The sequence below is a fragment of the Pteropus alecto genome, unplaced genomic scaffold (assembly GCF_000325575.1).
Source record: "Pteropus alecto unplaced genomic scaffold, ASM32557v1 scaffold24, whole genome shotgun sequence".
NCBI classification, from domain to species: domain Eukaryota; kingdom Metazoa; phylum Chordata; class Mammalia; order Chiroptera; family Pteropodidae; genus Pteropus; species Pteropus alecto.
In genome coordinates, this window is record NW_006439192.1 from 1,870,987 (window position 1) to 1,894,877 (window position 23,891).

The 23,891-nt window shown below is 43.8% G+C and overlaps 1 protein-coding gene across 4 annotated transcripts in view; it reads left to right on the top strand.

The window, feature by feature from the left end:
- Positions 1 to 23,891, top strand: part of ANK1 (ankyrin 1) — a 187,965-nt gene that overhangs the window by 60,922 nt on the left and 103,152 nt on the right. The window contains exon 1 of one of the 4 annotated variants that reach the window (XM_025049980.1): positions 4,882 to 5,387. The exons of the other annotated variants lie outside the window; for them this stretch is intronic. Within the exon in view, the coding sequence (XP_024905748.1) occupies positions 5,373 to 5,387 (15 nt within the window). The 5' untranslated portion in view covers positions 4,882 to 5,372. Of the gene's footprint in view, positions 1 to 4,881; positions 5,388 to 23,891 lie in introns of those variants that run through there. 4 annotated transcript variants of the gene reach the window in all.

Here is a 23,891-nt window from a genome sequence, read left to right on the forward strand (position 1 = left end):
CCGCCCTCCCTCTGCTCGCTCGCTCTCTCTCTCTTACTTCCCCCACTCCTCACCCCTAACATACACCTGCCACCCATCCATAGGACACTGGTAATCAATTAACGCTCAACAACACAATGAATTCATTTTTACAAAGTAGGAGGAGCAGTATGGTGTGAGAGAGTCTGGGGTTTTGTCAGAAGAGATCTGGCCTCAGTCACTAATTAGCTGTGGGACCATACGCAACTCAGTTTGATTTTGAGTTTCAGTGCCTCACTTTCTAAAACAGAAATAATAATAATAATTTTTAAAGATAATAAAAACTCCAGGATTGGTTTGAGTATTACGCGCCGTAGCATATGTCGTTATGTTTGCAAACTGCAAGTTGCTCTACAAATGTACGTCATTACCACGATTATTATGAGAAGGAAATTCCCGTTGGCTTGGAGGTTTTCACAGGGGTGCAGGTTTGGTGTCAATGTAGTGTTTGCTTTATGGGTCCTCAAAGGATTGGGATAATTAGGTACATAAATCTCTGCTAAGCCAGCATGTGTAACTGCCAGACCAGGTGGCCAGGCCCTTAACTCACAATATGTACAAAGAACTGTGAGGACTGAGGGATTAAAGACTACTCCCCTCAGCTAAGGACAGTTCTCGGAAGTATGTCACCAGGCAAGTGCAGGCCCTAGATGGAGCCACACCGATGTGGTCAGATGGGTCTAGCTGTGCCCCCGTTGTGCCCCAAGACAAGACAAAGAATTGCAGGGCAGGCATGCAGCTTGGTGAGTCCTGTGGGATGATAATCCTATAGTAAAAAGTTCACTTTTCAAAGAGTTAAAAAAGGATCATAACAAATACCCATTGCTAGCTGGGTGCAGAAGAACAGTTACACACGTTTTCTAGAGGGAAATCGACAAAACCTCAGAAATGTTCACAACCTTTGATTCCAGCCAGTCTCGAAAAATATCTGGGAAAGAGATCTTAAGGAAATAATCATATTCAAGAACACAAGATATTAATGGTAATACTGCTAAATCTGGCAAACAATTTTAGGAAGAATCTAAGTATCCAGCAATAGGGGATAGATTAAATGAAGCAGCCAATAGCCCAGGGATGCCTCCCTCTGCAGTCATTAAAAGATGAGGCAAATATGTATTTTTTCTCATGTAAAAAAATATTCCAATGTGTTGTTAACAAAAATAAGTTGTAAAACACCATAGATTTTATTTTCGGGACCACATATATGTTCATATGTATTATGTGTGTGTGCATTCTTAAAAGTTGCAGAAATAGTCACTAGAATAAAAACGCCAGGTGACATTTGTTGAGCACTTGCTGTGGGGCAGGGCTCTGCACATGTGTTGTCCAATTTAGTCCTCTCATAACTCCCGGAAGTGAGCATTCCTATTCTTATCTCATGGCAGAGGTAATTTAGGGACTGAGAGTAGCTAGTAAGGTGCCCCAAGGTCATGCAGCTGCTAAGTGGCGGAACCCAGATCCATCTGACTCTGAGGCTTGGGTTCCAAACACTGTCGTGATTTGACCTTGCAGTCACAATAATGATTATATTCGGACAGTGAGATTATGAGTTATTTTATCATCTTTCTAAGCTATCTGATTAGAAAAAAAATGTGTATCTTATGAAAAAATTCCCATTGCCCATGTATTTAAAGGAATAAATGTGTTCTCACCAAATGGGCAGGATGGGGAAGTCAACTCGGGGAAATGTGTGGATGCTCAAGGAGAGTGTGTGCCAGAGGCTACTGGCATTTTGAATACTGCCAAAAAAAAAAGTTCATTGAATTGATTTATCAGGAACAGGGGAATGCATAAATCAGGTCATTTATCACTCTTGACATATACTATCTAGAAGCATGACTCGTTTCTGTTGATAATAAAGTGCTTTTAGATAGAGCACTTAAGATCCTCATAACGATCCTTTGAAGCAGGCAGAGAAGGTATTTTATACCCATTTTATAGATAAAGAGAAGTGAAGTTCAGAAAGGGTAAGTGGCATTTTCTAGATTCCATAGCCTAAAGTAACAAAGTCTGGATTAATAAATATTTTTTGTGTTGAAAATTCATGGATTAGTCCCTACCTCTAGCATAGAGCAGGGTGGGATTAGGGTGCATTGCCCAGGGGCTTCAAAGGTATCTATAATGTTTTGGTTCTTTAAAAAATTGACATGTATAGCATAATTTAGTGAAGCTGAGAAGTGGACATGGTAGTGTTTATACAGGAGGTCTCTGTAATTTTCTTTTCATTTGAAATATTTCATAATAAAGACATTAAAATAAGAGAAATATGGATAGAGAGGCTGGAGGGAAATACCTCAAAATTTTGGGAGGACTGAGGGGGACTGAGATTATATGCAATACTCTCCATTTTCCACATTTTGTCAGTGAGGGTGTCGTTACTTTTATAGTGAAAAATCTGTTAAAAACATCTTCTATTGACTTATTTATTATCTTCTAAAAATAAAACACCGAGACAAGAACACTTGAAACATTCAACAACCAGTTTTTGAATTTCATACTTGTAAAGGAAAATGGACTGGCTAATTGTGAGCTAAAAGTGTTAATCCCAAAGCAAAATGCTGGACTCAGCCTCCGGACCCTCGATCCAGATCTCTGGGTTGGAAACTGGCTCCGCTTCTTCATGAGTAGGCTTCTTGATCTCTCTGTGCCTCAATTTCCTCATCTGTAACCTGGGCTGATGATAGTGACTATCTCACAGAGTAATTAAAAGGATTATGGGAGTGAATGCCAAGCGATTAGGATAGTGCCTGGCACTTGGGAAGCACTGAGTATAAGCTTGTGCATAAGTAAATAAAAGAAAGGAGAGGGGCTTGTGAAGGACTGGGTGGTGGGGTAGAGTGCTGAATTTTCAAGGGATCCTCACAGTCCTGAAATAGCCTGGCCTTGCACTTCACCAATTGGGACGACTTTTGTGGCTTCCTTTCAGAAATTAAGAAGAAAGAAAGGTATTATATGGAAGAGCACTTGTGAAAGCTCTTGGGAGCAATCTGCTGACAAGGGAGTGACAAATATCATTTCAACCCACATCGTATAATGTGCTCATTCTTAGCCTGATTGTCACAGGAAACAGTGTTCCAGGGACGAATTTAGGGGTCTCAAGCACATCATGAGTCCAGTTCTTTAAAACCAAGCAGCTTGCATGACCGGCCCAGTTCCCTTTAGCCGGGTGGTTCGGTTTGTCCTTCCTGTGTCTGGCCTTTTTCCCCTTTTGATGTATCCATGGGACAATATCCTTACATTGCCTAAAGTTTCCTATTCTGGGTTTAAATTCTGAGGTGCCTTGGCTCCTGATGACCTGAGCTGCTGGAGTTCCAGGGCTCAAGGACAAGTGACAGACTGTCTTGCCACCGGAAGCACCACACAAGGACCTCGCAGAATCAAGCCTGCCTGACCATCTACTCTTGGCAAAGATTTAAAATTACTTACAGTTCTACATACAGGGCATTTTTTAAATCACTGTTACACTCCATGATTACTTGCTGGCATTTTCTCCCCAGAGCTTAGGAACTCTGAAGAGAAAAATATTGTTTCTCCTCTTTCCTGGTCGGCGACATGGCTTCTTGCTCTTATCGCCCTGCTGGTGACAAACATGGATCCATTTCAGAAACCTTTACTGAGCACTCGTTGGGTACCGGTTCTGCCACAGTTCCAAACTCATTCCTGCACCTAAGTGGGGTACAGGGCAACACTCTGCCATCATTAACTAGCCTAACGCAATCTTCGTTGACAAATAAGACTATTAGTCCTGAGGTAGAGTTGCTTGAAATCATGCCTACCATGACCTGCTTCTTTTTTATGTTTTAGCTTTCTGGCCCTCTCAAAAAAAAAAAAAAAGAAAAAAAAAAAAAAAAAAAAAAAAAAAAAAAAGAAAAAGGACACCATTGTTTTGAATTCTGTGCTTCAAAAGGACTTGTGCTATAACGATTGTATTGGTTATTTTTAGTCAAAATGTAGCCTAGAACCTGCTTTGCCCTCCCCACACCACATCAGGTGCTGGTCTGCTCAGAGACGGCCTGGCCTCCGCTGGGGGCTTTCCAGCTGCTGTGGAAAACAGAGGGTCACGGTGGGGCCCTTTGTGTTTTCAGCCACAGCTGTGCCCTCACAGCAGGACCCACTTGGATCTGCGGGAAAGCTGTGAAGCCAGATGGCTGCTTGTCAGGGGACCTGGACCAGCCTCAGCCCAGCAGGAGGCTGAGAGGCATGTGAGGGAGACTGGAGAGACTCTTCTCGGGCAGGACAGAACCCAGTGGTGTCAATACATCTCAACAAATGAAAAAACATGGACACATTACATATAAGAAGCAGCCCCCATGTAGGTGAGGCCGCTCCCAGACCCCAGGGAAAATGCCATTCTCCAGGCCTCACAGTTCAGTTTCTTTGGATCAGCCACCAGCTGCCATTCCAGGGCACAGTGTTCTCTCAGTTTCTTTGGATCATCCATTCCCTCTGTCAGCCACCAGCTGCCATTCCAGGGCACAGTGTTCTGACCGGATAAAGCCACTCTGGGTGGATGCCACCTCAACCCATTGTGCGATGGATGGATGTTGCAAAAGAAGCCTTCCCAACACAGGCCAGCAGGAGCTTGGCCTTGGACAGGCCCAGCCTGGGCTCACTGGGCAGCCCGGATGTCCTGGCAGCGAGGTGTGGGGAGCTGCCTTGGCCCCCCTGCCCTTCAAGTGCTGTTTGTGGTGACTCACCTCTGGTTCCTAGGAAGGTTGTTATTTTTGGCCCCAGTGTTATTAAGATTGTGCCCAGATTCCCTGCAAATCAGCAGTTAAGGAACACAGGGGCCCCCAGTAAAGTTTGTAAAAAATAGAGGGCGGGAGCCGCGTGTCCTGCAGAGCCAGGGCCGGTTAAGCAGAGAAGGCCGTTAGCTCCCGGTGGAGTCCTCTGCCCATGGAAGGAACGCTGCCCTCACTTGGGGGCTTTGTCTCCCCAGGAGCCTTCTCCATGCAGCCTGGTCTCTGGAGAATTCCTGGCTCCCAAACTTGGCAGCTGGCGGAGGGGGAGAGGCAGTGAGCAGGTGTTCTCTTCACCTCCCTGAAGCACAGCTCTCGGAGGGGCTGCCCCTGCATTGCTGGCAGCCCGAGGGGGCCCTTGGCAGGGACTGCACGGCCGAGGCCTGGCGCGCAGGGCCGGGTTATACAGGCTGAGCGGGAGCAAACAGGCAGCCCTGTAATCTGCATGACCCAGATGGGTGCCTCCCTTTTGCCTGCGCCTATGCTGCTGATAAGGCCTGTCCGAGGGCCCCAGACATCCCAGGCCCCATCATAGCGGTGGCGCTGTCAGCAGCCCCGGTCGTACCCGCAGCAAAGCGCGTCGGACCCTCGGAGGGTCGCTGGTGAGGGACCGGCATGCCCTTCCGCAAAGTGAGTTCTTGAGCAGCTGCTCGAAGGGAACTGGATGGGGCTCAGGAAAGGTGGGGAGCCAGGAAGGGGCGGCAGTTCTGGGGACGTGCTCTAGTGTCACCTAGAGCAGCTCTGTGCTTTATAATTACATCAGCACTCATTCGCTTTGTCGCCGAAGGTAGCAGGTGGCCTCTGCTCCACTCGGCTAATCCAGTTCATACTTTTTACAGCAAGAGATTTGCTGTCAAATTGAGTTCCACTCACCTGGGTCTCTGAATTATGTTCTCTCTACATTAGAGTTTGGAAAGAACTATCTTTGGTTTATAGTCCTTTGGTCTGTCTATTGAGATTCTAGAAGCTTTCCTTTGACTCTACTGAGAAATGTATTTTTCAGGTCTGTTATCACAGGTTAGTGACCCTGAGGGAGAATAAGGGCAACTGTGATGATGGGCTGCTCTGCCAGGGGTTCCGGGTCACCCCCATTTGGCAGGGGACTTGCTTTTTCTCTCAAATACCCACAAAAGCCTCACCTCATTGTCACATCTTCTTCATTCTTGAAACACTAAACTTTGGGTTTATTTTGCTAACGAACTAGAGGGAGAAAAGTCTGAGAAAGAAGAGCAAAAAGCATCAGGGTGGCCTTGGGAGATAGGGTCTGATGGATATTTTCAAAGTGATAATAGAGCATCGCAGAGGGTTACTCGTGTCCCCACCCGCTCCCTGTGATGATAGGACATATCGCTGTCTAGCAGCACTGCTAGCTGTGCTGTTTTTAAAGTGCCCTGTGTCAGGGTAAGGTTCATGGTTTTGGTAGTAAGGTGAGAGGGCAGAGTTGGACCCCAGGCCACATGCTCAGAGAGACCCTAATGTAGAGGCCAAAAAGAGCATCTACTTTCCTGCTTGTCTAAAAGCCTTTGGGTGTGGGGAAGCAACATTAAACGGGAACTTCTTTTAGTGGTTTGGCATCTTGGCATTTGCCTTCCTGATGATTGATTTTTCTCCCCAGGAGGTGGGAGAGGGTCTGTGGAGAAATCCAGGGACTCTTGCTTGCAGTTCAACAGCGGCACGAGCTAGGTTATGTTCATTTGGATCTTTTCCTTTCACTGGGCGACCCCAGGCCACAGCTGTACAGTGAGTCTCGGAGGTTGCTCATAGGAGACCTCAGAACGCGGGGAAGCGACCGAGTGGTACATGGGACCCAGGAACTGTCTCCAGATCCAAATACAAGCCCAGTGTTTTGCAGGAATAAGGAATGGCTTATGAATGAAATGTTTAAAATTACCACGATTATTTTCACCAACCAAATGGCCGTGGGAGAGCTACTTTTTTGTGTGTCTCAGTTTTTTAAGTCTGGGAACTGAGTCTGCTGTGAGGCTGAATTTGAAAGCATTAGAAAAGGAAACGAAAGCTTTGAGGGTGTTTTTATAAGAAGGGTCATGTAACGCACTAACCTTTGACTTCAGGGGTCAGTTGTAATTATTTTTTAAACTCTTGTCTTTGCAAGATCAGCTGACTTCTTTTGAGTTTAAGTGAAACATATTTAGAAAGGCAAGGTTTGCTAAAAAAATAAAAGAGAAAGTAAGAAAGGTAAAAAGGTAAAGTAACTGAAATCTTTGTCTTCAAGGTCCGTTAACATTTAACATTCATCACCTATCTGCTTGTGTTGGGTCCTGTTATAGGCCCTGGAAGTATAACAGTAAACAAAACACAAATCCCTGTCCTGTGGAGCAGGACAAGGAGACAGACTCAGTACAGAATAAATAAGTACTCATCTATTAAAAGATGAGAACTGCTATGGGGCGGGGAACAGGCAAGGGAGATAAGAAATATAGGGAGTTGTACAATTTAAATAAGGCGCTCTGAGAGAACCTCATTAAGGTTTACTTTGGCTGTTATGTTTCAAAGTTAGATTCTACATGACCATTAGTCAAGATTAAAAATTGATGTTAAGAATTTTAAACATTAAACTTTGATTATCAGAAGCTACATATTTCTCACTTACATCATCACTGTTGAGATGGATTACCTTTAGAATCTAACGGAATTCGCGATACTTGCCTATGCTGTCCAAGTCAGACTTTTATGGGGGCTGGTAGCTTTTCTTTCTGGCTGGCCCAGTTGGTTGGGTGACATCTCAGTCAGGCCTCTGTTATTTGGTGGCCAGGACTTTTTATGTCAAACTGCTGATGATTGTATTTGTCCATTCCGATTTTTTGGTAAACTTTTGTAAGATGGCTAGTTAAATGTGTTGCAGGCACTGACAAACATGATGTTCTTGGTTAGCAGTGTTCTTCAAAATAAAGAATATCGTTTTTCATATCTCCTAAGAAAAACATTAAGCAAAGACTTGAAGGAGGTGAGGGAGAGAGCCATGTATAACTGTGGAGGAAGTAGTAAGTACAAAGATCCTGAGGCAGGCAGGTACTCTGGGAAGAACCCGGAGGCCAATGTGGCTGGGGCAGAGGGAGGAGGGCTGTGTAGGAGAGGGTAAGATCAGAGAGGTGGCAGAAGGGAGAGATTGAGGAGGGACAGGGTGCAGAACATGCAGGCCCTGGCATACCATCGTAAGGATATTATTTCTACCCTGAGCAAGACAAGAAGCATTAGACAGTCTTGGGATTAGTCAGATGGTATGATTTGACTTCTCCCTGTACCTGTGACTTCCTAATGCCTTTGAAACCAAATTCCTTTGGAACGGGCTACCGAATAGAATGATCTAACAGTGTGGCAAATGGAGTTATCCCCGACCGCAGCTTTCTTTTCTCTGGTTGTTGACATAGTTAGGCATGATATATTACACGGCCATACCCGGGTGTTGGTAATCCCCTTCTCCCTTACATTCTCCAATTTAATGGAAAATATATAGTGCCACGGATGCTCTTTACTTAAAAAAATTACCATGGGTAAAACTAAAAAGCAAATGGAAGGAACTAAGAAATCACAATTCATGCGCAGTACAGTGATTTATAACCACAGCTGCTGCCGATCCTTTGTTCGGACGTTGGTGTGGATACAGCACAGTTCTGGAAATACGGTTCTGGAACACTAGCTGTCGAGAAAGCTTGTCAGGTGTAAGCATGTGAAAGCAGGGTTGTTACGGGGGGCAGAGGGACCTTGAGTTTGCTCTAAGTTTTAAAAGGTAGCAAATGTCTTCCCACAAGGGGTCTGGCTCCCTGGGATTCCTTCTTTACATACGAGCAAGGTGATTTGTAGAACGGCAAGTCTCCCCATGTCACTCCCCTGCGTATATCTTCAGTGGCTTCAGATTGTCCTGAGGATAGAGTCCAGACTCCTCACGGTGACCCCTCCTGCCCTGGCCTGCCCATCTTTCTTACCCTGCTTCCTACTCCATGTTTTCGTGAGAATTGCTCCAGCAGGCTCCTATCAGTTCCCTCAACAGGCCGTGCTTGGAAATTTTCATATTATATTTGTAAGCTTCACACCCAGGTGCTTGTGCTTGTCTTGTTCACAATCGTATCCTTGGCACATAGCCTGGCACATAGTAGGTGCTCATTAAATATCAGTTGCATTCGTGAATGATCAACAAACTCCTTGCAAAATACTTCACGACTGATTACTGCTCACTAATTTGGTCAAGAGCAGTCGAAAATCATGGCTCTAGTGATTTGTGTGTATGACATTTTAGATACTCTGCTCTTAAGATTTTTAAAAAGTCCACATCATCATTTCTCCTTCCTCTGAACTCTCTCTGTACTTTATTGGATCCTTCCTTAAGGTCTCTTGCATCTTGACGCTTATTTACATATATGTCATCTCCTGCAAGCAGGGGTGGCAGCCCCGCTGACTCATCTTTGAGTCACTTCTCCTATTTTTCCCCCCAGCCATCAACCAAGGTCTTGAACATGGGGCAGAAAATATATATTTGTTAAATGAAGTCATTTCAAACCAATGAATGAGTCAGCTCTCACATTCCCTTTACTTGACCAAACTGCGAGCATTGACTGAGTGTTAGGAATGTATTGGGTCATTTATCTGGAAAATAAATCACCAATGGGCCCTGTGCAGAGGTTGGCGGTCACAGCCTAATGCCCCAGCTGGCCAAGCACCCCAGTTTTTCTGACACTCCCAGTCTCCAGGGGGGCTAGTGTGAACCTGCTCAGGCCAGGTTTGGAGTTTGTCATCATTTTCTGACAGGCAGTGACAACCAATTAGAGATCCCGTGAAAAATAGAATTGTCTTCCTCTCTGCCTCCCACTTACCCTTGACCACCACTGTCCCTCTGTGACTACTGCTTCAAGTAGAGGCTGATTTATCGCCTGAATTTACTGCCATAGCACAGGAAGAAAGGTGCATTAAGGGAGGAAACAATCCCACTGCTAATGGGGCTGGCCAACCAGCTCCTGAAATCTCTTAACCCGAAGTGGAATGTGGTCCGAGAATGAAGACAGGATGGATTGCTTGAGGGAAAACTTGCTTAGGGACAGATTAGTAGAAACAGAACAATCCAACAACTCCTGCCCCCAGCCCTTCTCTACTAGGAGGAGGAGAGGTGGGGGGAGGCTGGACTGTATTCCCTCCTGAGAAAGCTGCAGGCCCAGTTGTCACCTGGAGGCTGAGAAGGCAGTGGGAAGCCTGTTTGACTCTCCCTGGGATGATATTGATTAGAATACTGCTGTGCCCTTTCTAGGAGTGGACTGTAAAGCAATATTTTGTGAAAAAAAGAGCACCTGGTTTCAATTTCCTTCAGAAAGCCAGTGCCTATAAAAGCTGAAAAGAAGTTGGCTTGAGTCCAATCCTTCTCATCTCCGCTGGTCCAGCCCCTGATCAAGGCTGCTGATGATCTGCAAACGATGGAACAGGTTCCAGCCACTCAGAAAACCCATTCTAGGCCCCACTTGCCTTCCTACTCTGGCACTCTCTCCTCCCAGTGAGGCAGAGTGGGATGGATCGAGGTATAGTTCCTACCTGTGATTTTCTTTTTCTCCAAAGGGAGGAAATGGCTAGGGCTGTGTCATTTGTAAGACCCTTTGGCACTGGCTAGTTTCTGTTTACATGGTGCGATTTGAAGGTACCAGAAGAATCCCCTAGTCCTTCGACACCTTCACCACCGATCTTCTGGGAGGTCCAAAGTTCTACCATTAGAGACTATTTATTAGGTTCTTAGAGGGGTTTTGATCTCTTAAAGTTTTCTATTACTTGCGTACACTTAAGCCTTTAGAATAGGACCTTGAATCATACAGATGCAAAGAACTAATTCTTTTTTTAATTAAAGTATACTTAACATACAATATTATATTGATTTCAGATTTCAGGTGTGCCACATAGTCATTCAACATTTATGTACTTAACAAAGCAATCGCCATAAGTCTAGTACCCATCTGTCACTGTACAAAGTTATTACAATATTATTGACTACATTCCCTCTGCTGTACTTCACATCCCTGTGATTTATTTTATAACTGGAAATTTGTACCTGTTGTTCCCCTCATGTTTTCGGCCGTCTCCTCACACACCTCCCCTCCGGCAACCATCAGTTTGTTCTCTACATCTGTGAGTCCGTTTCTACTTTATTTTGTTTTTCAGATTCCATGTGTAAGTGAAGCCATATGGTATCTGTCTTCCCCTCTTTGACTTATTTCACTTAGTATAATACCCTCCAGGTCTACCCATGTTGTTGCAAATAGCAAGATCTTATTTTTTTATGGCTGAGTAATATTCCGTTGTGTGTATATATACCGCATCTTCTTTATCCATTCATCTATCTATGGATGTCTGTGTTGCTTCCATATCTTAGCTATTGTAATGTTATGCTGCACATATATTTTTTCAAATTAGTGTTTTTGTTTTCTTTGGATAGATACCCAGGGTGGAGTTGCTGGGTCATGGTAGTTCTATTTTTGATTTTTGGAGGGACCGCCATGCTGTTTTCCGTAGCGACTGCACCAGTTTGCAATCTCACCAACAGTGCACTAGTGTTCCCTTTTCTCCACATCCTTGCCAATATTTGTTATTTGACTTTTTTTTGTAATAGCCACTCCAACAGGTGTGAGGTGATATCTCATCGTGGTTTTGGTTTGTATTTTCCTGATGATTAATGACGTTGGGCATCTTTGATATGTCTCTTGGCCATCTGTATGTCTTCTTTGGAGAAATGTCTATTGAGGTGGTCTGCCAATTTTTTTATTGGATTGGTTTTTTTTCTTTTTTTTGGATTGTTTATTTTTGATGCTCACAGGTATGTATCTTCCTCACCTCATGTACTGGTTATGCTGAAATTACCCACTAGTCTGCACCCATAAAACTTGTACAGCGCAGGCGGACTCCCCCAAGTAACACTAAGGACCAACAATCTGACTGCCTGTGGGCTGATCACCTGGGTTTGAATCCCTGCTCTACCATTTTCTAGGTGGCGCCAGGGGACCAGCTGTAAACCCTCCCCATACTTCTATTTCCTCATCTGTAAACTAGAGACAATAGTGGTTGTCTTAGAGTTGTTGTGAGGAGTACATGAGATGGGAGCCTGGCTTTTCGAGAAATGTTAGCTATTATAATTTATTTGGAATCATATGTTCTTCTCTGGATCAATAACTTTTAACAGTGTAAGAACTGTGAAAATTTAAAGACTATCTCCCTGCCTTTAACGTAGTGTCAGTTCAGGTAAGTGCTGTATTAGTGGGGATTGGAATGGGGAAGATTAATTCCGCTTGTCCGTCGAACAAAAGAATTTGTCGGGGAAGCTTTGGAGGGGAAGAGGACTTTGAATGGGCCTCAAAGAATCAGTAGAATTTTGCAGAGCAGAACTTGGGAAGGTGCTGGCAGCAGAGAAAACATGAAAAGTGGAAAGCATGGAAAGTGTAGAATTGCCTCGCATGCCTGGGAGAAGTACGTGATTCAGGTGTTTGGGGACAGGTGGGTGGTGGATGGCACTGGGAGATAAGGATGAAGAGGGAGCAGCAGCTAGATTGTGAAAGTTTCTGCATGTCAGCCTGAGACTTTGGACTTTATTCTACAGGTGTTAAAAAGCCAGCAAAGGGTTTTGAGTAGGAAAGGACCATAATCAATCAGGATGCTCACTCCAGCAGGGTAGAGAAAGAGGGGTAATTAGAGTAGCAGGGAGTGAAAACCGGGTAGGAAAATATTACCACTCTCCAGGGGAGAATCAGTGAGGTCCTAGTTAAAAGAAAGGGAAGACAATTAACATTATTGAGTAGATACTGTGTACCCGCCACGATGCTATGCCATTTACACACCTCAGATCATTTAATGCTCACTACAGCCACGTAGGAATGAGTACCCATGTCACAGATGAGGAAATTGAGCCTCGTAGTCAAGAAGAGTGAGGAAATTAGGTTGTTGCCTGGGGTTATCGTCAGAGTGCTCATAAGATGCCCTGGGATCTGGTCCTCAGTTTGTAGTCCTCATAACTTGATGTTGAGGCACAACTAGAGGACAGCAGGTTTGGGAACTGACTTAATGCTAATCTAACTCATAGGAATCTGGTATTGACATCAGCCTGTCAACTTTACAATGAGAAATATAACTTTTCTGGTTTTCTGTTTTTTTCATTTGTGTTCTTGTTCACTTGTGTTTTCTGGTCAGTGAATTCTGTCCCATTAAGAAAATCTAAGTTATAACAATGTTCTGGAAAACATGCAATCAGAGAAACAGGGGGAGAAATTCTTGAAGAATATGTCATTGAAACCGTGGTAAGGCCTGACGAACCATTCATGCCCCATAGCCAAGAGCTTCCCATTTGTTACAAGTTGCTGATTAAACACTGGAAGAGAAAATGAGTCTCGTAGCCCATGTCAGCGCCAATCTGGTTGGTAGCAGCTGCCTGGAATTCTGTGTTGAGAAAGATTTTGGAGCCACTTCCACTTTTAGGCATATGGGCGAGAGTGTGCGTGATAAAGTAGCAGCTTCTGCTGGCCCTGGTAGGGTAGAGATGATGTATTGGTGGGAGTGTAATAGTAGCCATTTCTAGGCCATTGTTGGTTCTCTTTTCCTTCTTTCTGTCGCTTTCTTCTGCAGTTGAGCCTTAATCAGATAAGTTCTTTCCAATTGCCATGTATTTGAGAGATAGCCGATCTTTCAAGGAAACTTCTGAAGCTAACTAGTGTTAGGCATTGTGTGTTGATTTTGCTAATTACCTCTCAGTGGGTAATATTACATCCCATGTTTCAAGTTCCTTATCTCTCCCAGTTACCACTATCAGGTTCTGGGGGATTAAATTCAGGCCAGAAAGCCAGGAAGTGGCAGTGTCTACACTGAGACACAGGTAACAGCAGTGGATGTTTATTCATTGCCAAATGCAGGTGAATTGCCATTCGGTATCGCCTGTTAGAATGGAACTTTCCAACCCAACTTCCTCAAGCTTTTGGTGAATCACCAACAAATCATGACTACTGAGCTTCAGGTCAGGTCTGCCCCTCCACCTCCATCTCTCTCTCTGCATCAATCTAAATGCTACCCATCTTTTGAGCTGGAAAAAGTCCCACCATCTTCTCCAGCTCTCATAATTTCCTCCATCTTCTGGTCCCCTTAAAGCCGTCGCCCTCATCTAGAGTTGATCCATCTCAGCTTTGGGATGATATCTCTGGCACTAAATGAATGCTTGTGGAGTTAAAAAAGTGAATGACCATTGAATACAAACTCTGACTTTTGTGTGTCTGTGTGAAACATAAAAATGTGTCAAGATTATTGTATGTAATGACTGATTAAGTGGAACTCGTTCCACCACTACCTATATTCTTCTCTTTATAGATCCCTCATAGAAACTGCCTTTTATTAGAATTGCAGTCTTTCTCAGATTTGGTTAAAAAACATTTGCAGATGGAGTGATGAACTGACAAGTTGGCAGTTTTGAATTTTCAGTCTCCATCTAAATTATCTTCCTGTGGGGTTTTGAAAAAAAAAACCCACTTAATTTTGAATGTCTTTGTGTCTCCCTCTGAAAAAATGCAAATATAATAACACTTGACGCTGATGACCCCAAAGAAGTTTGGTGTCAATTGCTGAGTTAGTATTAGCAGGTTGTGAATGTCTCAGGCACAAAGTGATATTTAAATAGATGCTCCAGGATTAAGATAACCATACGAAGCCTTTTCTCTCTACTCCATTCATCAGCAACATTGGCTGTTAGGAACTTTGTCACTAGCCTTTGAATAAATGGGATATATTCCGAGCAAGCAGTGCATAGGGCAGCATTAAGTTGTCTAATAGGGCCTTTGCTCGTTTGCATCTAATTTTCTGTTTGTGTAACAATAAAGGCACTCCCTGCTTAGAGATATTGTTGAAAACTGAACTGGGGTGGCCATCTTCAGGGTCTCCCAGGGTTCAGTGCGTGTCTTTTCCAGGTAGCTCCTTCAGAGCCCAGGAGCAGTGTACAGGGCTGCCTATAGCCTCCCTTCTATCATGCCTTTCACACGTGCAGGCCTTCCTCTGAAATTTTCCTAACTCCCTCATCCCCATCATGACTTGCTCTCACTCATATGCCTTCAGAGTCTTGCTCCAGAGCACTTTCCAAGCTGATACATAATTACTGAGCATCTGAGATGGGCAACTTCCTGTGGGACTGCAGATGTGAAGCAGCCTGGGGTGGATGCTTTTAAAGCACTGCAGTGTGGAAGGGCAGACGAGGCACGTATTTAAACCACTCTAATCCTGAAGAAGAAAGGAAGCTGCCGCAAGGAATAAAACGCTTTGGAAATTCAGAAGAGACAAGGAATATTGCAAGTAGAGGGAATTGAGGGAGATTCCATGGAGATAGTATCTCAAGTTGGCTATAAGGGACTGATTTGATACAGTCAAGAATGGAGGGAGAAAGGACCACCGAAGGGGGCCCCAGAGGGAGAGGACAGCATGAGGAAAGACCCTGACTGGTCTGTGCATCTTCAGATTGGTTCAAGGCAGGAGCAGAAGAGAGGTATGAGATCAGGTTGGAAACTTAACTGGAAAGTAGACCAGGAAGGGCCTGGGAAGGACCTGCTAGGGTGTTCAAAGGACCTGGAGAGCAGCGAGGAGCAACGGAAGGATTCTGCGAAGGGCAGTAGCAGGATTGTGGCTGTGGTTCAGGAAGCTGATTTTTGCACCAGTGTGTACAGTTGATGGGAGGGATCCTGGAGGTGGAGAAGATTTGGAGGTGGATGCTGAATGGTCCAGGTGAGAAGTAATGAAGGTCTAATCTAAGGTGTTAGCATTAAAATGGAAAGCAGTGGATGGATATGATAGATCACGCTGAGCAAAGGGAAATGTGAGAGGCCTCACTACACACCTTGAGCCCTGTGCCAGGCCCTTTTCTAAGAACTATGCAGGTTTTCACTCATTTAATGGCACTATGGTCATTACATGTTACAGATAAGAAAGCTGAGGCACAGAGATTTAATTTGCTCATGGCTAGATAGCTAGTAAATGGTAGAACTGGTTTAGGAAAGTGGACCAAGAGCCTGGCTTCTTAACCAGCCCTTTATTCTGCTTTCACGTGAGTGGTAGAAACAGGAGACCCAGGAAGAAAAGCAGGGCCTTGTGAGGGCTGGCATCTCTTCTCCCTGGTCACATGGTAGATTTTCACATGGAACTCCCCAGAGCCCACTCCTCAAATACTTGATTCCAGGGTGTGAGTATTTGGTCCTGAGGCAGGATCATGGCAGGCCTGCCTTTGGACTCTTCATATCGCCCACTCTGCATATTCCTTCAAAGAAGCCTTTTTGGACCCACTGTGCATGGGACTCTCCCCTGTGTTTTAAAAACCCAAAGCAGACAGCCTTCAGTAAGTGTATATCCATCTGAACTCACAAAACAGATTCGTGACAGGATATTTACTTAATTTGCAAAAGCTTCACCATGCTATTTCTTTAAGTAGCTAGCTCCCAAGTGCATAGGAAAATTATTGTACATAAAATCTTTCATAAAAACCAAAAAAAAAAAAAAAAGCTTTAACTGAATAGATTTGGATATACTGTACATGCTAGAACTAAAAATGTTTCCAATTTTCACCTTGCCTTTCATATTCATCAGTGAATTTAATGGCAGATATCAATCGCCTAAAAAAAAATCCTTGTGGTAGGTTGTAGCATTGAATTAATTGTATTACAAGGCTTACTGAAGAGATGAAAATGTAATATACTAAAGTTCACATGTACAAGACAGGAAAATTATGGAATTGGTTAATTATATCCCAAAAGGATGTTTTGCTTTAAGGTGGAATTTACTAAAAATAGTTAGCTATTGCATTAAAGTTCCTCGTTTTAATGTTATTAGACCCTAGAGGTCAAAGAAGCTGGGAGTGGGGTAGGGTAGGGAAGGTAAAAAAGAATCGGGTAGAGATATACAATGAAGAGTTATGAAGCTTAGCTAGCAGGAGATCAGTCAGAGTGAAAATGACCAGCCTCTCTTGAAATAGTGTTATGTCGGGGGAAAAATAGAGTCTTTGAGTCAAATACCAAAGGGGCACATTGGCTTAAACACCACTGATCAGGTTTTCTCCATGACTGCTCAGAGCTCTAACATACTCCCTTGTTCTGAAAATCTCTCAGGATAAAGTTTGTTTTTCCCATGTTTATTTGCCCAGTGCACACTTTGGGCGGCATGGGTGACATTGCACAGGGCTAGCATTCTTGGGAACACACTTTGGGAAATGTAGTATCTGGCTACACTGAGAGGACTGGCAAGAGCAGAGACTCACCCCATGGTATTCCCAGGGTCAGCACCAGATAGAGAGGAAGGTAGACATCAGAGGAAAGCAGAGTCCAATTTTATATGAGAAAAAACTTTCCAACAACTGGAATTCTCCAAAGAGAAAAGCATCTGATCTGGCCAGTCAAGGACAGTTGCGTGGACCAGGGGTAGGAAGTAGATGACCTTGGAAATGACGACCTTGAATGAGGTGATTATAAGATATACAACCTAAAGAGGAAATGGGGTTTGGTTAACAAAACTACATGAGCTACATTCACTTTGGTGCAGTTACTTTGCCAAGGGCTGACTTCTCTAAATGCTGTCTAATTTTTTTCTCCACCCGGGTCTGTGGGGCCTGGATAGTTTGCATGGTTGGTTTAATAGCTCTCTGTGGAAATGAGAAAATAATTTAATCAGGGGAAATGGATTTGGGATGAGCAAAGGAGCTTTTTCCAGTGTGGATATTTTAGGAATGCCTGTACCATTTAGCATATACTGTAGTTAGGAATCTTGGGACTCTCTGAACAGCTGGTATCTAAAGATCGAATGAAATACTTGAAACTTTACAATATGAGCAAGATGGAATTCTTTCATTTAATTTGGGATCCAGATTTGCATCTCGTTTGCTTAGATTTGCATAGGTGATTAGAGAGGCCCTAACTCCAAATGCGTAAGATGAAATAAAAATTAATTTATGCAGTGTACTATACCTTGATTCATGTACAGTGCTTAGCGTTTGATTCACCAAGAATCCAGGACCACCTGAGATAGTTCTCAACAGGCAGCACGTTTTCCCCATGGCTGTTAGGAAATACCAGGGGGTCAAGGAGGGCCATGGAGTTATTTAAAGACAGGCCTGCAGGATGCGGAACTGAGTCACTCAGTATGATGCTCCCACTGGGAAATAAGATCCCATTTTGTGGAGGTGGTGAGTGGGGAGTGGAATGGTTAGGTGACTTGCTTGCAGTTACTCACTGGTTAGTGGTAAACAGATAAAGGGAGACACATGGAGGGGTGATGTTAGGAGGCCTGAAGGATAGCAGCTTTGCTCTGCTAGTTTGAAATACTCACCCAAGAAATGCCAGGCACATCCTCACCCAACACAGATGGGCTTCTCCACAACATGCCCAATTTCTTTTTGGCCCTGTGTCTTTGCCTTGAGATTTGCGTGTTTAGTTTAACAGCTCTCTGAAAATATTCCTTCTTCCATCGGGCAGCCCCACAGCAGAGGTAGACTTCAGAACTGGGGTAGGCTGGGGGACAACTTGGAAATAAAAGGGAGAAGTGAGGTAGGAAATGTGGTGAGGTCAGAGCTTCAGCATGCAGGGCTCAGAGAATCTGGACAGGTGGGTCCACCCCATGATTCTTGGGGTGCAATACCTAAGCAGAAGGCACCTAGCACAACTGCTGGGCGGGGGTGGTTCAGGTGGTACCTGCCTAAAAAGAGTCTCTCGGATTGCACAGCATGCTGCCCCTCCAAGTAGGAAAGGGCCACTAAGCAAGGGTTTGTGGGCAGTCCAAAGCTTGCTGACTGTCTAGGAAAACTGCAGAGGGCAGGGGAAGGTTGGGGTGGCCGTGAAGATATGGGGTGAGGTGAAGGGCTGCAGATGATCTCGGCCTCATCACCAACAAAACCTCCCACTGGTTTTCATCTCTCTCCAACCTTCCAAACAAAGGCCCCAGTTAAAACAGAAAGTGGTGACTTTTTCCCCAGAGAGGGAGACATCCCATAAATATAGAATAACAGGGCAGGGATGCTTCTCTTTAGCATTTTTGGTTAGGGATTTTGCCAGTTTCTTAGTGCGGTGCTATTAGAAGTTAAATGCCAAACTACTTTTGATTTTTTTGTGTGTGCGTGGTATATTCTCTCCTCTCCCCACCCCTAATCCCCACCCCCAGCTGCCTGTACCTCCTTAAGTAATCTGTTTAATAGACTATATAATACATTTACCTACAGAAAAGACAGTGCATTCAGCAGCCCTCTGCCTTCCTCACCGTCCTCCTCTCAACCTAGCTCCGCCCCGCCCCCCAAGTCTAACACCCTTGATCCACTGTTTAAGTGTCTGAAGTTGCCCTGACAGTGATGATCACACACACACATGCACACACATACACACATGCAAGTGCATACACATACATACAAGTGTGCACACACACACACAAATACATACACAATCCTTCAAAGTGGCCTGGGCAAGTACTAGAGCCACCTAGGCCTCAGACTCCAGGAAAACCATTACTCTATGGGCCTGAGAAGCATCAACCCACTTGGGTGAGAAGACTCTAGTAAAAGAGAGGAGTCTGCTCCTCTCCCCTCCCCTGGTAGGTGTAGGAGGGTGTCTCATTCACCAGGAGGAACAGAGAATAAGCTGATGCTATAATAATGAGTTGCCTGTAGGCATTTGAAAAATGTTAATGCTGTTTATAAATTCAATCGGCATCCAAGAGGAAATAATCGAGTTATTGGTTCAAAATGGATGTGACTGTGTGCCTCCTATCTGGGCTGCTTGGACGGTTGCCTTCCAGGTGAACCCCGGGGAAGACCCCAGAGGTCTGTTTCAGCTGTCTGTGACTTCAGCTTCCCTGATTGGCCTCGGGACAGGATAAGCTCTTAGCAAATGCTAAATAATAATTAGAGTAAGTGGCCTGGACAAAGCTCTGCTGTAGGTAGAGCTGTTAGAGAACAGAGACCTTTTCCAGCCAGATCTGATGTCTCTTTTATTTATTGCTTCCTCAGAGTTCCTGGGCTTTCTATCCTTCTACAGTCTTATTGTCCTCTAGAGCAGAATACTTATAAGAGCAGACTTGGCTCCAGATTGCTGAGTTCAAATCCTGATTCTATCACCTATACGCTATGTGAAGTTGGGCAAGTTTCTTAACTTCTCTGTGCCTCTGTTTCCCATACATAAAGTTAGGACAATTAGAGCATCTACCTTCTAATGTTGCTGTGAGGATTAAATAAGTTAACACTTGTAAAATACTTAGAACAGTGCCTTGCACATAGTAAGCACCCACCAAAATATTACCTATTATTGTCTTTCATCCTTTCTTCGGTTCCTCTACCAGGACCTCTAATTTCTCATTCTATGGGCATCAAAAGATACGTTTAATCTGTAGGTATAGAGGAGAGCCTTCCAGACTGAGCAGGAGGCATATCTTGGTGATGGGTGGGGGTGGAAGAGGGCACTAGAATTTTTGTCAACCTCATTGAGTTTACCTCTCATAACCAGATACCACAAGGTTCATCCCTGCCTGCATTCGGGCCTCTCCTCCAATGTCACCTTCCCAGAGAGACCTTGTGTATCCAATACCGCATCCCACATCACTCTCCATCCCCTTTCTCTGTTCGCTTTTCCTTTTGGCGCTTATCACTTCCCATAGGATAGATATCTTACTGTCCATCTGTCCACTTCCCCTCTTTCCCAATAGAATGCACACTCCATGAAAGCAGGATTTTTGTCTGTCTATCCAGTGCTGGATTCTGAACAGTTCCTGGCACTTAAGAGGCACAAAAATAGTTTTTAAACAAACAAATGATTCGAACAATCATCATCTCATTTTCCTCTTTGGGTAACATCTTTGTGAAAGATGGAAACGCCCCTCAACCTCGTGATGGTTAAAAGCTGTACTCTCATTAGGAAAAAATTCTTTTTTAGCACAATGTTTACACAATTCCCTAGAGCAGACATATTTTTGTTGCCTAACGTATATATTTTTAATTTGCAAGTGTTTGTCTGGATCTACGCATTCTGTCAGAAGCATGTGTTCTCTTTGATGATCTTCAATAACCAAACACCTGGAACATAGGTGCCTCCAGATAAGCTTTGGTGTTGTTGAAATTGATCCCCACGACTTCCTAAAAACTGGCAGTTCTTTGGGTTTGGTCCAAACCTCACTGCTCCATAAAAGATCTCCCTTCTGATCTCAACCCCCTCTTTGAACTCTTGGAAATTTTTGTTGGAACCTCTGAGTTGGTTTTAATCATACACTGCTACTGGGCATCTCTTGAGCTCTTGTTTCTCTGAGTCTTTAACCTGTTCATTGTCCTTTTTATTTTCCATATAGCTATATCTTTCACCTCTAGTCTGCCATCTTCCCCAGGGTGGAAACCATGGAATATTACCTTACTTGTGTCTGCCATTGGGTTCTCAGATTGCACACAGCAATCTAACAAGTTCATATTTGAATGAAAGAACAAATGCATGAGGAGAAGCAGACCTATTTGTATCATCAAGTCTTATATTGATAATTTATCTTTGTTACCCTCACCCCAATATCACTTGAGAGACTAAAGGTTGATGTCTCTAATATCACTTGAGAGACTAAAGGTTGATGTCTTTGTTACCCTCACCCCAATATCACTTGATGAGACTAAAGGGAAATATTTTCCTTTGGAAATATTGATGAGCGTCTTTGTATCTTATTTCAGAAATCCTGGAAATGTCTCTCTCTGGAGGCTAATAACCAGCCCGGCCATTACAGATACGATAATGGTGTTTTTAGTGATACTTGGTTCACTGCCCATTTCTCTCATTCATTCTCAAATATTTAGCATTTTTTAATTTAAGAGGTCAAGGTTGGGGTGCTGAAAAAGGTCATATTGAAAAGCAGCTTATGAAAGTGGACTATAAGATTGATGTTAGAGTCGAAATAAGGTCTTCACTTTATAAAGTCATAAAATTTTGGAGATGGAAAGAACATCAATACATCTATAACTTTTTATTTATTTAAAAAGATATAAAGCCAAGGTTTAAAAAGAGATCATCTAGATGTGCTTTATCATTTTATAAATTAGAAATGTCCAAATGAGTAAAATACCTTGGGATTTACCCAGTGTATGTGTGGTGACGGGGGGAGGGGGTTTGCAGATAAGCAGGATGGAGATAAATGTGGGGGTGGCCGATAATTTATAGCTTATTTCCTTATCTTTTTTATTTAAATAATTATCAAAGGGATTATATAAATACTGTATGGAAAGATATCTGAAAGAGAAGCCAGGCAGAATTCACAAGAGGATTGAATGAGAGATAATGGTCTCTATTCAATTATTAAGAATACGATGAGCCTCCTGTGAAATATTATGTGTGGCACCTACTCTTGTTGCCTTGGTAGTAAATAGAAAATAGGACTAGAGGGCAGAAGGCAGATGCTAAGGTGTTCTCCAGTGGGAGCTGCTAAGTACCCTGCTGAAAGGAGCTTAAGAGGCTCTTGAAAGAAAGAGCCTGTCTTCTTCTTGTCAAGTTGTAAGGAATGGCAAACTTCAAGAGATGGTAGGTAGGCCAGGTAGAAATTTAATTGGGTTTAATTGTTTTTGCTCCAGGAAATAAAAGGAAACTTCTTCGGTCAGCATTTGGCCAGCTGAGTCTGCCTCTTACCATCAAGGCCCAAATGAAGGAGAAAGAAGCTGGTGCCACAGCAGAGTGTCCCTAAGGACTCCACAGCCTCATTATCTCCCCTTAGAGCTGAGGACCTAGGGCCAGCTGGGAAGGCTTAGCACCTGCCTACCGGAGCTGCTTTCAGCCTGGTTCAGAAGGGCGTGTTACTGAAGTTACTATTATAATTCTAGCGAACTCAACTGGAGTAGATGGGGATTAAAATCAACCTTATTGGTTCAAGATTCCATTTCCCAAACCTTCTGTGAAGGGACAATCTTAGCTCAATCACCTCTCATTAAACCCTTCAGGGCCTGGATTCGTATAAACAGTGGCCTAACATTTCTGAATTGAGAGAGCATCAGATCGGTGGCTGGGGTCTTATCCGACCAGAGAGAATGGCGAAATTAATAAAGGGGCCCTAGTTGCATTCAAATTTCAAAGATGACCAATTCTTCCCAGAGAATATTGAATTTCACTTTTCTCACCTACCCTAAAAATACCTTAGGCTCCTGTAATCCAGCAAAAATCAAAGCAACTTCCTTCATTCTGCTTCATACACCATCCAAAGCATCATAGTATTCTTGGGTGACTTTGGGCAAATTAATGTTTTTGTGCCTTGACGTTGTCTTTTGTCAAATGGGGATACCTCATAGGGTGGTATTAAAGATTAAATGTGTTAAGACATTTAAAATGTTTAGAATAGTACCTGGCCTGTAAGGGTTAGCAATTATTTTCAAATCTTTTCCCCTTCTTGCACCTTCCTGTGTATCTCATTGTCACTACAGTGAGGTATTATGGGCCAGAGGGCATGAGAAGGGTCACACAGCATGATCTTCCCAAGCCCCATTTCCTAGTATGTCCCAAGGCCACCTCCCCTAATCTGGGAAAGCATTGCTCCAAATGCTGGACAACCTTTGGGGAGGACAGGCCCCTCTGAATTCTTCAGGCAGGTCAGGCTGGCGATGGGTCACCCATCCTGCCTCTGTCCTTTCAGTGAGAATTGCTCAAACAAAGGAGAAGGCCTGAGCAGATCTCCTGGTCAGCCATGTAGGGCTGTCTGAACTGAGACTTGGGCATCCTTCAGAAACTCTGAAATCATGGGGTTCACTGCAATACCCGAGCCCATCTGGCAATTTGAAAAACAAAGTTTTCCATATTAGCATGTCCTAGTGAGAAGCTTGATTTTGCAGTTTCTCCAATATGTGCTACTCTTCTTCTCATACCAGTAGGCTGCAAAGGCAAGTTTCCATAATGTGTGGAAATACTGGACCTAGTTTAGTAAATGGGACCGACCATTTTGGCAGTGCATCTCATACATGTTTTCCAAAATGTATATAATCTCCACTCTGCATCTCGGCTTCCCAGTCAGCTGCCAGGCAATATGTTCTGAAGTGTCAGTTCTGAATGTAGCCAGAGCCTCACACAGTGGGGAAAATGAAGCATGGCCAGTACACTTGATGATGGGGGATGCTGTTAGAATTATATGTATGCACCTCATGAAGTCCCAACATCT